The sequence below is a fragment of the Vigna unguiculata genome, chromosome 2, assembly GCF_004118075.2.
Source record: "Vigna unguiculata cultivar IT97K-499-35 chromosome 2, ASM411807v1, whole genome shotgun sequence".
Taxonomy (NCBI): Eukaryota; Viridiplantae; Streptophyta; class Magnoliopsida; order Fabales; family Fabaceae; genus Vigna; species Vigna unguiculata.
In genome coordinates, this window is record NC_040280.1 from 25,179,801 (window position 1) to 25,197,572 (window position 17,772).

Here is a 17,772-nt window from a genome sequence, read left to right on the forward strand (position 1 = left end):
AAAAAATGAAGACAATGAAATATCTATTACGATAATAATTTTATAGAAAATATTTTAGTAATTTTAGCAAGAAAAAGTAAAAGATATAACAAAGTTTTACAGAAAGGAATGAAAATTTTATTCATCACCCATTTCAAAATAAATTTGTTGAAAAATATATTGATATTTTTGAAAGTAATTAAAACATTTTTTTGGTATGGCCTGATATTTCGAGAAACACATATTATAATAATCAGAATATTCTTATTATATTAAAGATATTTTTTGACTTTTTTTTTCTATTTTGAATGCTATTTTGTTCAAACTTATAGAGGAAATAGTAAAACAAAATTGTTGTTTTTACAGATTTAAATTTAGATATTTAAAAGATAGAGAAAGATCAAATATTTATAGTTATTTATTTGATCTCATTTTCTCTGACTAGTTTAACCATTCATAGAAATGTACTTGTTCAAAGGTTATTTGAGTCAATTACTGTTTTTTTATCCACGTTGAATTGAATTCCTGTGAGGCATATTTTAGTTTAACCTTGTTATCGTGGTTCCTTGCAACATCACCATTGCGGCGGGTTCCTGTGTTATCTTCCCCAAACAATCACCGTTTTCAAGATCGAAGCCACAAATTTGGAACCCTAGCTTCTCAAATTTTTAAGAGAAAAGGTAAGACCTTTGCTCAACTCTAATACTGTCAGCCATGGTTTTTCACTCAATTTCATTCTTCGGGCATTCGATTGCGTTGTCACTGTTGCAAGTTTAAATTTTACGGTAAACCAGATTCCTTAATTTTCACGTAAACGTCGTTAAGTTGCTTGAGGATGAAAAATTCATTGTGTGGTGATTTGTGTATAAAATTAGAGGAGTAAGGATACGGGGTTAGATTGTTGTTATTGGTTATGGTCTCATGAAACCCTGTGCTCTGTTATCCCTTATCGGTTGGATAATAAGAAAAGGTCACGGGCATTGCTCGTGCCTGATGATATTGGAAATTTGAGAAAGAAAGAAAAAGTATCCCTGTTTGTGCCATGTTTTAAATTTTTATGTCCAGTGAGTACAATCCATATACTATTGGGTTTTTACTATTTTTTTTCTTCCTCCACCGATGAATAAATGTAATTTAACTATTTATGTTTGCCAAGTATGGGATAAATAGGTTATAATGGTAAGGGTAAGCCTCATCATATAATATTGAGAGACGTGCTGGTAAAGAGTTTCTTGGGGGTAATTTTGCAAGGAAATAATGCTTTTATTTGAATGGCAAGTAGTAAGTGAATAATTAGACTAGTTGGTGTATACTAAATGTCAAGTAATCCCCCAAAGCTGGGGAGAGGGGGAGTGCATTGTGTTATCTACGTGAAACATTCACTTGGAAGGTGTCATGTTTTCCTGAGCAGTTTTCAAGATCAAAAACTATATTTGCAGGAACACAAAACTATGCATACTGATAAAATTATTTTGGGAGCTCTATGCAATATGATGTCAGTGTATGCATGATTAATTTTAAATTTTCTTCTAATTGGTAATACTTTACTTCCTAGCATGTCTAAATGATTACTTTATGATTCTCACTCAATATTTTTAGAAGAACATGATCTGTGAATGAAAAGGTGTAGTCAACTCTCCATCAAAAGAAAAGCAAATCTTTACGAACATTTAGGCTGCAATAGTGCAGTTCAGTTCTTTATCAGGGATTGTTATGAAAAAGTGGAAATTAGACCTATTTACATAATTCATTGCTATAACTGTAATTGGTGTTTACTAAACAAGATACTCCGATTCAGATAAGAAATTAACTCAATCAAATTATTAATCAACAAGAACTATATGAAATAGGAGAATAAAGTCCCAATGGGAAAGAAGAATGAGGGAGAGAGATGGGTGATCAAGTTTAGAACCTAGTTGCTCCCTGTTGAGCAAAATCTTGTTGATCCCTGTATCAGATTAGCATTGCACCTGAACCAGCCAGTTATTTTTCTTGTTTTCATGTGCTATAAATACTATACAATCAACCAACAAGTTTAGCTTTGGACATTTATCTCTCTCTGTTATTATATGTGATCTGTCTTTCTGCATGATTGTTAGGTAAATTATTTCAACATAAGTAGATAGTTCTTGGGGCATTTGTTGTCCTCTTTCCCCATAGAGAATAGCTTATACTGGTCACTCCTTTGGTTTGGTTTTACAATTTAAAAACTGATTTAGTTAAAATGTTGTCTAAACTGTTTTAGAGCTGGTTTGGAATCAATATGATTCTGAACCAGTTCATTGAATCCAAACCAGCTTGTGAACCATTAGAGGCAGTTTAGCTTCGGATAACCAAATTACTCTAATGTAATTCTTCAGTTCAGTTTTTCAACCTGAGGTGAACCATGCCCACCCATCAGGGAGAGAACTTTACTAGAAAAGCTTTTTCCAAGAAATAGGAAAACTAAGATTTGTTTTCATGATTTATTTGGTCCATGTGTGCTTTACTGATATGACGCTTGTGGTAATGGAAATGGCAAATTTTACCAGTGGTTTGGTTCAGTTTGATTTTCTATACCAGACCAAACTGTGATGACGTGTCTGCATAATCATATTGTTATTTTTAAATCCCAGGATCAATTTTATAGTTTTTGTTTTTTTTTCTGAATGCAGTATAAAAGAGGCTCAATCAGAACCTTGAGATTCCTTCTTTCCAGGACCCAGCTATCATATTTGTCAGTGTTGACATAATAAACTGATAAATTCAAGTTAAAACTTCGTCAGTCTTATTGTTGCCCTAACCTAGCAAGTTGCAACTCTTAGCCAAAATGGTATCTGGGTTAATCAATGCGAATCCTATCATATATGAAAAGAAAGAGCGTCGAACTCGGACTGCTCCAACTGCTATCCAAGATGAGTATGCTGTTGAACCAATTGACCAACAAGAGATTTTTGATATCCTTTTTTAAATTTCATTGTTTTCAGTAGTTTCTTGGAAAATAAATGAAATGTTGATAATTGTAACTGTGATATTTCTTAACATTCTCAAATCATATAAGAGATATAAAGGACCCTGAGCACCCATACTCCTTAGAAGAGCTTAAGGTGATCACGGAGGAAGCTGTTGAAGTTGATGACCAGCGAAATTATGTTAGGTATTTATGGTGATTATTATTATTATTACTATTATTTTTATTATTTTTTATTTATATTCATCTATTGAGTTTCTAGACTTTTTGATTCACACTTAATCAATATATGTAATGTTAATTTCCTTCTTATTGGATGGTGACTGGGTTTTTCATCAGGATTACATTTACTCCAACAGTGGAACATTGTAGTATGGCAACAATTATAGGTCTATGCTTACGTGTCAAGCTCATGAGAAGCTTGCCTTCACGATATAAGGTATTCTCCATTTTTACGTGTTCAATAAGTTGATGTGATTAGTTTAAGTTGGAGAGAAAAAATATATTGATAGTTATTTTCTTACATAATTAATAGAAGAGCTTTCTACTGTGTGCCCATGGACACATACATGGTAAAATTAGGTATAGAAGAAAAATGCAGTACTCATTTAGTAATCTTTATTTTAAGTTATTTAAAATAATTCGTATGGTGTATTTAATGTGTTCATACTGTGCCCATGAACATTCCGTAAAACAACTTTAAGGAAAAATACTTTTTTAACTCATAGATTGCAGCATACTAACTAAAGAGAGATTAAAAATAATAATGGATTACTTATTTGCAATAATGATTTATGATATGATGCAAACATAGTTCTTAGTGAATGTGAATGATCAATATTCATCCGTTATCATAATCCACTGATTGATGCCATGTCTATTCATAACATCCTTTTGTGTTTCTAATCCTCTCTTAAATAAGATTAACTGGTGTTACATAGCTAGAATTTTAGAGGAGCACATGCTGGCTCCTGCCATTGGTATATTTGTTCCTTTCTTGCGCCTGCAATACTATTTGACATCTTAACCATGATATAGACCTTTTTTTTTTCTTGTCTGCAACATGTATGTATTGTTACCCAATTGTATGATGGTGTTATAAAGCATAATATATGCTTCCATGGTACTCCGTGTGTCAGTTGAGAATATTATTTATAGAAATTACTAATTAAACCAAATATTATGCTGATCTTTGAAACCTATGTGACAATGTTATTTATGTTGACTTATTGATTCTGGTCAGGTGGATATCAGAGTAGCACCTGGATCTCATGCAACTGAAGCTGCAGGTAAAACTTTCTTACTTTTTTCTTTCTCCCTGTGGATCAGGTTGTGTTATGCACCTATACTTTCTGCTTGAACTGTTTACTGAAGCATTCAGTATCGATCTACGTCTTACTACTTAGATGATTGCCCATTCCATTTCTTGCTTGGAGTAATGAATGACAGACCTGTGACAACACTTTTCTTGGATTTAAACCTTTTTGGTTCAAAAATGAGGTGTTGTGTTGTTGAATTTTATTTGATGATTATCTGTTTTACTCAAACAACAATCCTGCTCCCCGCCTCCCTTTTCCAAGGGCAGTTTGCAGAGTCAATAATTTGTTGAAATTTCCTGTGACATTTTTACAATTCTCTTTATAAATCTTTGATCATGACCGGACACAAATACCATTGCAATTAAATTTTTTTTTCACAAATATATATGCAGTTAACAAACAATTAAATGATAAAGAACGCGTAGCAGCTGCACTGGAAAACCCAAACCTTCTGGATATGGTTGATGAATGCCTTGCTCCGTCTTACTACTGATCCAGCTTTTCTCTCTCAAACGAATAAACGAGACTGTAGGTTCTTTTCTACCTATAGGAGAAGTTGGCCAGTTTTATCTTTATGTATGATATTTTTTGTTGGTGGTATATTTGACCTTGAATATATTGGAATACGTAGTTGAAAATGTTATAGAATGAAGTACCAAAGTTCTTTGTTCATTAGCTCTAGAAAAAAAAAAAGGAAATTCTTTCCATGTTTTGGAGGTGTCAGCTCATGTTTCATAAATTGTATTATCTATTCCATGTTTGATTGAACCTATATTGAACTATTAAATTATTTGAGTTATTAAGTTAGTTGAATAGAAGTTGCAAAAGGTAAATATTTCACATCAGGAGCTACCTTGTTGAATTGATCAATTTGGAATGCTGGGATATATCAGAAATTGATCAATTTGGCGTTGGTTCTTCAGGTAGAAATTACGTGGTTTTTGGCAGAGTGAGGAAGGGTGATAAAAGTGCACAACTATTATTCATTTATTGTTATTTCTATTCAAAGTTTCAGAAGTTATAACCAAAATTTATTCAACATATAAAAATTAAAAACAATATAATTTTAAATTTAGAAAGATAAATATTTTTTATAGATGTTAATATAAAACACATCCATATAAATAAACACACACACACACACACACACACACACATATATATATATATATATATATATATATATATATATATATATATATATATATATATATTATATATATATGTGTGTGTAGCAATGTATTACTGTTACACACTATTCACTGTAATTATAGTGATCACAATAGCATAAATTTAACTATGTATATGCCATTTAGCTTTTATAGTTGAAGGAAAAGGATTAACAATTTTTAATATACATCACCTTGTTAGATTAAACTTGGGTTGGATCTCTTAGACCTAGCACCTGAGGATTTATTTCCTTTTAACTGAGGATGTGTACGAGGGCTCTAACAATGGATGATTAAAAATTGTGATTAAAAAAATACCTAACAAAAATATAAAATTAGTTAATATCTTTCATTAAATCTTCCTAATTTATGGCTATTATTGTGATAATTTATTTCTATGGCTTATTCTTCTCCCATTATAAGAGCTGCATCCATCAAATGAATATTTTAACATTCGCAGTATTGAGTTGTTTAAAAAATATATATACTGTTTTCTGTGTATGTAAATAATATTTGAATGATTTTGAAAAGATGATATCTTTTTATTCTAAGACTTAGACTTAATTAAATTTAAGTTTATGATAAATTTAGGTATTTTCAATTAAATTTTTATTAAAAAAATTTGTTAATTGAGTACTCAATTCTTATATATGTGTTAAGTTTGTGTCGTTAAATCTGTTTTTTAATTGTGTGACATCAATGCTATCTTATTTCGTCATTTTGGTTACTTGTTTCTACCTATTAAAAATTGTGTGACATCACAGTTATATACACAATTAGATTATAAAACAATATCCTAATTAATATAAAATGATGAGTAATTTTTATTATTTTATTTGAAAATGTTGTGAATAATAAGTTGTGCTCCTTGAATATTTAATATAACAAGAAAGATTTAATAAAAATTCAATTAAAAATATTTTCATTTATGAAAAATGTGAGACTTAATTAAGTTTAAAACTTATTATCGTTATATATTGTATAAAGAAAATATTTCTTTAAAATTAAATTATTTTAAATTCTAAAAAAAAGTCCACTTCATTTACTTTACTTTTAATAATGAAGGATTAATTTTTGTGATTTCTGTCAAAGAAATAATGCAGGATTGTAAAAGTTGACGAGATTTTGGTTTTTTATCTCTTTGTTTTTCCTTTCATACGTGAGATGATGCAACATCACTAATCAAGTTGTGACACCAAGTTGTGACGTAGATTGTAGTAGTTTTGTTTTTTCATATAATACTCCAAAATTAACCCAATTATTTTCAACCACCTGTTCTCACCGACTCAGATATTCTTAATTTACACGAGTTCTTTTTCAAATCAACGCAAAACAAGAAAGTTACCACTTAAATTAGAAACCAAACGATAAAAGACATGAAAAACGTGTGTTTAAAAAACTAGTTGCTCGTCTTTGTATATAGTAAAAAAGAAGATGTTGGTGGTTGATGGAATAATTAATCTTGTTTATGAACATTAGAAAAGAATTACTTGATTGCAGAATGATTTAGGCTAAATTACTTTTTAATCTCTCTCTTTACTTTATAATTAATAGTTTCACTTTTTTAATGATAATAGTTTGTTTACAAATTTTTAAAATATATACTTTTAATTCAATTCTTGTAAACTAAGAAGCTTCCATTTATGTTTAATTCGTTGTTTTTGAATAAAAATAATAATATCCATATTTGTTTCTGCCTTTCTTCTGTCCCTTAATTAGAAAGGCTCGGAATTATTGTATTGACAACTTGTTTTTATTTTAATATTTTCGGAGTCAGTATAAATCATTTTCAATACATTTAAAAGCAAACCACGTCATTTACCTGACGTATGGCACGAAAATTGTCTGACATATGCACTTAAATGTTTTCCTACTATTATTATTATTATTATTATTTTTTTTTTTGTTATAAAATAAAGTAAAAATATCATTAAATAGTAAGTGTTAATATGTAAATGGTCAGAAAATTTAGTTTTTATAATCAAAGTAAATTGATGTGTACACAAATTTTATCTTCCATTTTATTTCACAATCTTATTTAAAAAAAAATCTATTAAAGTAAAATGTAATTTCTATTTTAAAACTTTTCTGACTTTGACAATAATATGTTTCAAGTAAAAGATAATTCAGCTTTTAATATTGTCAGAGACATAGGTTTCGACACCTTCAAACAATCTTAATGTTAATTTAAGAAAAAAATCTTATTAATTTTTTTAATAGAGAACCAATCATATTTTAAAATTAGATACTCAATTAAGTTCAAAAACAATATAAAAACAAAAACAAAATTAAAGATTTAAATATTTTGATATATTATTAAGTAAATTATTTTTTCTTTATTGTAAATATATTGCAAAGTTTTATTACATTAGTTATATTTCTGTCGTTTCATCACGTAATTTGTTTTTCAATTCAGTAAAATAAGTATTGTCCAATGATTTAAAAAATAAAGAGATAAAGGTCTCGTCAACTTTATACATGTCCCATATGTTAGTCAATGAAGAAAAAAGCTTTGATGAAGTGTCTCATAATTTTTGTATAAAATAATCTGGTGAGATGATTTTGTCTACAAAATCGTACTTGGTTGACCTAAATCATATCGGAACATATTTCCAATGTTTTTATATTTCTATTTAATAAAAGAAATAAAACATAAGAACATTTTTATTTCTTAAACTCACGTGTAAATTGAAATTCGTCACTATCTCAAATTTTGATATATTTTGATCTTTAAATTTCTAAAATATATAGATGTAGTTATTTTAATTAAAGAGATTAACTTTTTTTAAATATTTATTGATGTTCTAAGTTGATATTTAAATTATTTATACCATTTGAAATATTTAACATGTTAAAAAAATTGATTTCATTAAATTAAAAAAATTATATTTATTTGTTTGTAAAGTTTAAAGACCAAAATATATCAAAATTTAAAATAAAAATAAATTTCAATTTCGCATATAAATTTAAAGACTAAAAACATAAGTAACTTAATTCAAAAAATAATTATAAAAACAGTTATTTGAATAAAATAATTAATGTTATCATAGTAACAAATTATAAGAAAATATACATACTAAAATAACTATTAAAATTGATAGTTTTATATATTTGTATAATGTATTTATATTTATTCTCGTATATGCCTGGTTTACTTTAGAGTGTAGAAAAATATAGTTTTCCATACAAATGTTATAGGAAATACACTTGAAGTTACATAATCTATCTATATAGGTTATATTATAGATATTTTATTACACTATAAAAGAAATTTCTAAATAACAACCAATTTAAAAAAAAAATTATAAATTATTAAAATAATTAATTTATACATTAATTTATAAATTAAAAAATATTGATAATTAAAAGAATTTCTATCATATTGATATTTTACATGTTATTATTTTATTAGAAGTGTTATCCGTTTTACTTTTAATACTTAACTATTCTTTACAATTTATTAAGATTACATTATTCTTATAGATTTATTTTTAAAGAAAAACCTAAGTAAATGAGAAATAGAATCTAGTAAAGATTATATACTCAACAATTAAATAAAAATATTGAAACACGATTGGTTAACATTTTATTTTAGTCAAAGGTAGACTTTTGTCTTCTTCTCTTTCCCACTATGTCCCCATGCTCCCATCTCTCACAATTCCCACTCACCCACCTTTGCCCTAAACTGAGACCTATTTATCTTTATTACTAAATTTTGGTTTGAAAATGAGGGGTGTGTGTTCACTTTGTTTAAAGAAAGAAGGTTGTGGTGATAAGAAAAAATAATGGACAATACATGACAAAAGAAAAATACAATATTCCCTTTAGAATTAATAGATCTAACTATATAAAAAGTGTTTTCGTATTGTCTCTTGTCCTATTATCCCATTTCTTTAAGAATTAAAAATTACACTATAAACGCCTAAAACTTCTTTAATGTTTCTATATACGTACGTGACGTTCTTTTTCATTCATGAATTATTTTTAGAAAAGTCATATTTTAACACTTCTAAATAAAAATACCTAGTTAACAACTCATTTCTTTAAAATATATTTTGAATTTTAAATAAAAAATAATAATTAAAATATTATTTTAAATTATAGGGTAAGTGTTTCATTTTAGTATCAACTTGTCGCAACTCTTTATTTCAGTTAAGCGAAAATAATAATAGAAAATGTTTTTTTATACCATTTGTACGAATTAACATTCCACTCTTTAGGGGTATTTTAATCATTAAAAATCATTTTTTTTTGTATTTTGTAAAAAAATAAATTGAAAGGAAAAAATAGTGAATGTAAAATTTATTTAAAAAAATTTGATCTCCAGTTTAATTAAAAAAATTTAAGTTAATCTTTACTTTAAAAAATACTCAATTGAGTTAATATTTTTAAAAAATGGGACTCATTTAAAAGAAAAAACTAAAATTGTGACTTAATCAAAACAAAAAGCTAAGTGAGAAAAACTTTTCAACTAAACGGGTACAAAACAATTAATTAAGTCATTCGAAAATTTGTTAAGTGTCAAAATAATAATAATACCCATAAATTATATATTAATAGATAAAAAGCAACTAATGCACAAAGAGACTCTATTGAAGAACAAATATACTTATATACATCTATGCATCCAAAGCTACTCATTGTAAGAAAATCATTAATTTCTTCTGCACAAATTTAATTGGTAATAATAAATATTCTTCCGTCATTCGATTTTACTGATAATAAATATTTGTTAGTAATTATTGTCTTAACTTAATTTATAAAATAATATTATTAGATTTGACTAAAAATTTATCATTCCTTTTACTAACGATAGAAGATTTTGTCAATAATAAAAATTAAAGATTATTGACACAGTTATCATAAAAAAAATTCGTTAACGATACAAAATCTAATTCATTATTGACAAGAAAACAAACATACCATTCCATGATTATATCTCAATTGTTGCACTATTCTTGAGACAGATTATCTTGAAGGAAACATAACTTTTCAGTCTCAATGGTACGATGATGGTGCTTGGGATATATATCATACAGTATAGCTAATGGTTAATAGCAATAAAATTTTCCTTTAGCGATCCAATTTTAAAATGTCTTTGACTTCCTCAACAACATCTTACACCATCTCATTTTGGAATTAAGTTTTGCAATGACTACGTCAAGAACCCAAGTTTATTTCCAATACCATAAATTGATAATGGAACCACATCCTAACAACCAAGTAACTCTGCCTCTTCTAATTTTTAATTCTCCACGAGTTGTAGTAAAATATATTTTTCTAACATCATCAATCTTATCCGACACATATATTTATTTTATAAAGTTTGCTAAAATTGTATAATCTTTGTATTAATTAAACATTATGAAAACCAAGCTTCTGGTGTTTCTATTTAAGGCCACACTCTCCTTCAACTTTGGACACGATCTCTCTTCATTTTCTTCTTCCATTTTTCCCATCGTTTGCATTTTCAACTGTGAAAATGATATTGTCGAGAGTTTTTAAGGGAGCCGCCGTGAAGCTCGAACGGAGACCAGCTGAAGCACCACACAGTTTGGCGGATATAGTGTTCACGTTAGCAGAAGCCATAAGGTTCTTTTATGCAGAGACCTTGGGCAAATGGCATCTCTTGGATTTGCCAAGAGCCATTCTTTTTTCTATCATGGATAAGGTAGTTTCATTTCCAACTTTTCATACTTATCTATATACCTTTTTTTTTCTACTGTAGTCTCACATAATTTAAAAATTAAGATTTAAGACGATTTAAATATATAAAATCTGTCAATCATTATGCATCCGAGTTATTATCTATTTTGGAGTGTGTGTAGTATTAGGCATCGACTTCTAAACTATTGAAATTATTGAATATGGAAGAAAAACTTTTTTTTCTTTTACTCAAATTACAAATTCTCATCTTTATTATTATTGGGTGTGAATCTTTGTAGACGAAGAAATCAGTTCCAATGGAATGTGGAGAAAGAAGTGACTGTGTTCAACTGAAAGACCCCGAACTGTTAAAGGAGTTGTATGAGCTCAAAAAATGCTTGACTCGCACCATGCTTTTCAGCAAGAAAAGCTTTCGTGCTTTTCTATTTGCTGCTGGATTTTCCAAGGAGGATGTCCTCCTACGGAAGAGAATAGCTAGGGTTCGTTCGTTTCTTAAGCTTTTTTCAACATGTAGTGTAATCGTGTTGAAGTTCATATTGTTTATTCTAGACGTAAACAGGTAGTGACTATTATTATTGCTGTACCTAGTTTTAACTGAAAACCACTTTTGTGTCAGCTTCTGAAGCCTGCATTCACAGTTATACGTGATAAAGAATCAAATTGTTTGTTTGTGTTCATCCGTGGAACTCAAAGCGTAAGAGACACCCTTACAGATGCAATCGGTGCTCCAGTGTCCTTCAGTCCCTTCATTTACATAGATGGTGAGCTAAAACAGGACATGGTTTCAGGATATGGACACCGTGGTATGGTTGCTGCAGCTCGCTGGATCAAAAAGCACTGCACTCCTATACTTCTTGATGAACTTCGTAAAAACCATGATTACCAAATCAAGGTATTGTTATCCTCTTTTGAAAACTAGTGATTATATTGTTCAACCAGAATTGGAACATTATAGTCTTTTGGAAAACCAGAGATTATAATGTTTTACTTTCTCTTTAAATGCCATAATGTAAACTCTTGCTTCCATTTCTTTATAAATTAAACTTATGTATTTTTTTTTTATATATATATAGCCATGTAAATCAACCTTTTTGTTAATTAATAAATCTTCATTCCATAGGTTGTTGGGCACTCGCTTGGTGGTGGTACTGCTGCACTGTTGACATATATGCTTAGAGAAATAAAGCAATTCTCTTCATGCACTTGTGTGACCTTTGGTCCAGGCAAGGGGTCAATTATGCCAAAATCTTTAATTTACAACTAAAGTTTTATTTTGCCCCAGATTGAGTTACTATATATTTGATCAATAGTTTTTTTTTTTTTATTACAATCGAATATCACATGGTCTTTGGTTATAGATGGTAGAACAGCGTGTTATGGAGATGCTAATGTTGTACTGTTGTAGTCTGTAGTGGTTGACAAATTCAAAAGTTAATTATACAAAAAATTGCATCATGAAAACAATGTTAATTATAATGATACTTAAACAACAATATATACTGTAAGAATATAATATTAATTAAAATAAGATAAAATTCAGCTGGACGCATCAACTTTCCTATTATTATTTAATACAAGTCAGTGACCAAAATATGTATTTTTTGCAGCTGCTTCTGTGTCATCGGAGTTATCGGAATTTGGCAAACCCTTTATCATTTCCGTTATAAACGATTTAGACATAGTACCTACTTTGTCAGCATCTTCTGTTCATGAATTCATTTACGAGGTGCTCAAACCAGTTCTCCCAACATAACATCGGTTTACCAATGCTTAATCTTCTGTTACAAAATGTTTCTTCTCATTGCTCTTTTAGGCTTTCTTTGATTAGGTCAATACCTATTTTTTTTTTTAATCGGCAAATGTATTTAAATAGAGCATTTAGGTATTCCGACCCTTATACACAATTTAAATAGTTCAATGCCTAATAATGCTTGAATAAATTTTCAGGGTAAGGTTAAGCATGAAAACATACTAAGTGCAGCACGTGGAACTATAACTGCTATTGGATCTCGCTTACCATTTGCATCTAGTGCTAAAGCCATTTCGGATCGTGCAGTATCCCTTGGCTCGCAGGTAGCTTTCAGTTATATATTTGACATATAATTGTACTATGGAACATGGAACAAAGATGATTATATATTTTTTGATTCAGACCCAGATAATCATATATTTGAAAAATTGAATCTTTGTTAAAATTTAACTGACAATTGCTCCATTGGCTTTGACAATGCTAATCATATACACTTTTTTATGCCTAAAAAAGGTTGTGAAGAGGCATAAACAAAGAACTCAGTCATTGTTATCCTGGTCCCAGAAGCGTGACAATGTTGACACATTGCCAAGCTCTAAATCAGATACCTTGGCTGAGGTTTCTCGATCATCGGAGAGAAGTTATGAAGAGATAATAATCTCAGAGTCTACGACTGATGAGGATGATTCTAATTTCTCTGATGAAGATGATGACAACGATGAAATAGACGAAGAGGAACAACTTTTATCTGCTTTCCAGAACATCATTACTTCCAGTGCCTCTGACGAAGAATTGCTGAGTCAATTGGAGAAACTTGAGCTGCAGAAACAGGAAAATATTATCCCTATTAAGGAAGAAGAGGTCATAACCAAAGACATCGCTGAAGAAGAAACCATTGAGGTTAATCATACTGAAGAAAAAGGTGATGTGATTACCAAATCAGACAACAACATGGATATACATCCTCTTTATCCTCCAGGCAGGATCTTACATATTGTTCCTGCACCCTCTTCTGACAATTCTGATTCAGACTATGATTCTGATCAGAAACACCTCTACTTATATGAAACGCCTAAACAACTCTATGGAAAACTTAGGGTTTCAAGAAGGATGATATTTGATCATATGACAAATAAGTATCTAAAGATGTTGCAGAAACTGATCAATCAACTAGAGGACCAACATTCGCAAAACCATGGATGAGAGCCAAAGAATGACGAATGGAAAATATATATATATTAGGTTTACGAGGTGTCTCCTTATATAAAGTTGGGTCTTTTATTGTCATGTTGTTGTGTGTAATGAATTGTAATTTGTTAGGAGTGTGCTTTGATATGTTAGGTTGAAATGGTTTGCTTAATATTTCTGCAGTTTGTAATGTTGAGAAGTCTTATGAATGATTGTTTCTGGTTTTACTTTAAGATGATGTTAGCTATGTTCAATCCCACTTGGCATTTAATTTTTCTTTACAAATGGAATATTACTGTAAGGGAAAGACTACTAAAGGAAATCATTTTAAGTGTTATCGTAAAATATAAATAAATAGAAAATAATATAACATTTATAAACTTTTGTTATAATAAAATGTATAGAAAATAATATATATATATATATATATATATATATATATATATATATATATATGTGTGTGTGTGTGTGTGTTTTTTTTATCGGTAATTTTAGTTTTTCTTCAACCCTAAAAAATGACATTTCTCTTTTAAGTGATGAAAAAGCACGGAGAGTATCATGTCACCATTGACAACCCCTACCAAATATTTCTACATTTTTAAGCTTTAAACATCAAATCAAACTACTAATTTATATTTAGTTTAACTCAATTAAAATTTTTACCTTTCCGCTTCTTTTAGTTGTAATCGATTGCAATGATTATTTATTTTAAGAACTTGAACTAACCAAATAAAAAATTCCATTGTTTTTGTATTTCAAATAAAACTAGCAATTTCTTAAAATCAAAATTTAAATAAAAATCTAACTTATAACTACATCCCTAACATTATGACCTCTAAAATGTGAAGTTTTTGAAAAGGAAAGATGAGTAGTGGTTGACCAACTCTAATATAAAGAAAACCTAGTCATCATTATAAAGACTTCATTTTTCACACTAACCAACTTTAATTTCCTTCAATAATCATCATCACGCATGGGATAAAAGAAGAGTAAGGAGAAGCAAGAAACTTGTGAAAGAACTCCCTTTTTTCACATTGTCACTGTGACTTATTTTTCTATTGTATAGTTTTCGATGTTGTATAGTAGTACTTCAAACACTCCTCTATTAATACATATTTCTTACCAATAAAAAAATATTGTAACCTTTTTTTAAATCTAAGAATCCGTAAAGAATTAAAAAACGCTTTTGGAATAAAAAGAGAGAATCAGACAAGGATGAACGGGAAAGGTGAGTGTCATCACTTTAAAAAAAATAAAAAATAGGAAGTTAATAATTTTTTCAATGAATTGTCTTATTTTTCCTATTTCTACTTTCATTTATTTCTTATTATTATTATTTCGCTCAAACCCACATATCATAATCTAAATAAACCTTATTCATCATCACCCAATGATGAAATTTGGACAAAAATTTTAGGATGTCAAATTAGATTTTTAATATATAAATATTTTTTAATTGAAAAAAACACTTCACTTTTTTTCTTCATTTTCTTTACTCAAAAATCACACATAGTAGTAGAATAAAAATATATGACTATCTTTCAATATAATATCATAAAATAACCCTAAAATAGACAAAAAATCCTTAAATTTCAAAATTTAAAATCATACTAATTTGAAAAAAAAATATAATTAGATTTTATGTCGATTTCCTAACAAAATTCCTAAAATCATAATTAGGATTACTTAATTTAGGAGAGATCATTTGAGAAACATTATTCAATTTCTCTCTAAAAGATCCTCTGAAAATGTGTTATTCAATCTCTATGTGAGATCATGTGAGAATGCATTTTTCATTGTCTTTGTTTTTCAATATCTATTCCTCAATCTATTCTTTTGTTTTTTTTTTTCTCTTCTCACACTTTCTTAATAGTTTACTTTATAACTAGAAAGAGAACTTTACTTTTTTTATTAACAAAGATATTTATCATGTTTATTTTATTTTATTTTTATTTTATTTTTTATTATAATTTTCATAATATAAACTTAATATAAATATTATAATAATTTATATAAATATAATTTTAAAAAACATAAAAATATATATAAAAATTAAAACCAAAAAACTTTGGACCCTGTCATCACCAAGATCCGTCCGTGTCTTCACCATATAATCAATTTACCAACAGCATTACTCGTTATACCTTATATTTTACTAATTAACATAAATAAATAAGATTATATATATATATATATATATATATATATATATATATATATTTTTTTTTTAGTTTTTAAAACCGTCACAAAGTATTGTGATGGCTATTAAAATAAAAAGTAATTTTAAAGATTTCATTGTTTTTATTTAAGATTTCAAATAAATAAAAAATAAGTTAAAGGACCAGTGAAAATAATTCAGGAACTTTAAGGAAGAAAAAAATATATTCAGGAAATTCAGTAATTAAACCTTAATTATCTATCTCGTTTTATTTACATGAAAAACAAATGAAAAGTTATGGGTAAGTTAACTTCTGTTCGATTTTTCTTTTGGCTAACGAGGCACAATTTTAAAAGCAAAATTAGATCTCGATATTAATTAATATCCGTAAATTGTTGGACACGGTCAAAAAGTTTTTTTTTTTTAATATAAAACTCTGTTTCCAATACAAATTATTTTAATACTGTGTTCACTTAAGTGGATGAGTTTGAGAGAGAGTGATTGAGTTTGAATGGATTTGAGAATAAATTGTGTGTTATTTTTTTAAGGGGATTCAAAGATGATAATGAATGAATTTGGAAGTAAAATTTCTGAAAATGTCTGAATGACTTGATTAATATGATGATTGTAAAAAAATGTTTTAATAAATGTAATAGATAGATTACCATATTGTCCTTTATATAAAAAGCAGTATAAATTGATATTTGTATGAGTTACATTTATTTTCTTATTTTTTTAATACTAAAATTATAAAAAAAGAATATTACTATCAGATATGCAGAAAGCTGGATTGGATCTCTTCCATGGCTAGATCCGTTCCAACATCAAATGGGATCGGATCCCATCTCCACAAACCTCTAGGTGGATTGGTTCCAAAGTACATGGATCTCTTTCTATAAACTTCTTTCAAAATTGATTCCAATGTCCATGGATCAGATCCCTCCAAAGGATAAATGAGTATTTGCTCAAACAATCACTTCAAAACTGCTTCCAATAAGCAGGATTGATTAAAAAAATAGTACATCCTGCAAATTATCGCCTTCGCTCACTCTACAATAAACTGAACCAAACTTAATTTTCACCTCCTAATTCATTCTACCATTTTCTTCTAAATAAAAAATTATGTCAAGCAAACACACTAAAAGTTGAGAGGCCTTTAGCTTTGTGTTTTTAGACAGGTGTTAATACATTTTATTGAATTAAAAAAATACGTGAAATGACACAATAATTTTATCAAGAAGGATATAATTATATGTATTTTAAAAAATTACTTCATTTTTGAGAAAAATAGCAGGAGAAAAGAATATATATATATATATATATATATATATATATATAATAATTATAGCATATCTAATTAAGAAATGGTATATTTAATAATGGCAAGACATATATAATTGAAAACCTAAGTAATTGATATGAAAGAAAAATGTAAAGAACGCCACACATTATTGGAGAAAGAAATGATGACATAATGAAAATCAGTTTATTATTTGAATATAAAAGTGATCTCATAAATAATATTCATAACACAAATTATAATAATATTTTTTATCATCTCATTTGTATGTTAGTCATCTTCTGGCGGGAAT

The 17,772-nt window shown here is 28.1% G+C and overlaps 2 protein-coding genes across 2 annotated transcripts; both read left to right on the top strand.

Annotated features, from left to right (window-relative positions):
- Positions 1-455: 455 nt before the first annotated feature.
- On the top strand, positions 456-5,016 carry LOC114168618 (protein AE7). Its single transcript, XM_028053506.1, has 6 exons — positions 456-659; positions 2,634-2,915; positions 3,010-3,115; positions 3,269-3,368; positions 4,173-4,218; positions 4,641-5,016. Exons 2-6 carry the CDS (start codon positions 2,789-2,791, stop codon positions 4,739-4,741), a joined length of 480 nt encoding a protein of 159 aa, XP_027909307.1. The 5' UTR covers positions 456-659; positions 2,634-2,788; the 3' UTR covers positions 4,742-5,016.
- Positions 5,017-10,815: 5,799 nt separating this feature from the next.
- On the top strand, positions 10,816-14,255 carry LOC114169638. Its single transcript, XM_028054883.1, has 7 exons — positions 10,816-11,088; positions 11,363-11,563; positions 11,701-11,976; positions 12,205-12,307; positions 12,692-12,810; positions 13,032-13,157; positions 13,348-14,255. The coding sequence occupies exons 1-7, from the start codon at positions 10,900-10,902 to the stop codon at positions 14,035-14,037; spliced, it is 1,704 nt and encodes a 567-aa protein (XP_027910684.1). The 5' UTR covers positions 10,816-10,899; the 3' UTR covers positions 14,038-14,255.
- Positions 14,256-17,772: the final 3,517 nt, after the last annotated feature.

Excerpts from the sequence above, each read along its gene's own strand:
- LOC114168618 (XM_028053506.1), top strand. The coding sequence starts at position 2,789 with ATGGTATCTGGGTTAATCAATGCGAATCCTATCATATATGAAAAGAAA. Across the intron at positions 3,116-3,268 it reads GACCAGCGAAATTATGTTAG|GATTACATTTACTCCAACAG; the intron begins GTATTTATGGTG and ends GTTTTTCATCAG. Across the intron at positions 3,369-4,172 it reads GCTTGCCTTCACGATATAAG|GTGGATATCAGAGTAGCACC; the intron begins GTATTCTCCATT and ends GATTCTGGTCAG.
- LOC114169638 (XM_028054883.1), top strand. The coding sequence starts at position 10,900 with ATGATATTGTCGAGAGTTTTTAAGGGAGCCGCCGTGAAGCTCGAACGG. Across the intron at positions 11,089-11,362 it reads TTTTTTCTATCATGGATAAG|ACGAAGAAATCAGTTCCAAT; the intron begins GTAGTTTCATTT and ends GAATCTTTGTAG. Across the intron at positions 11,564-11,700 it reads TACGGAAGAGAATAGCTAGG|CTTCTGAAGCCTGCATTCAC; the intron begins GTTCGTTCGTTT and ends CTTTTGTGTCAG.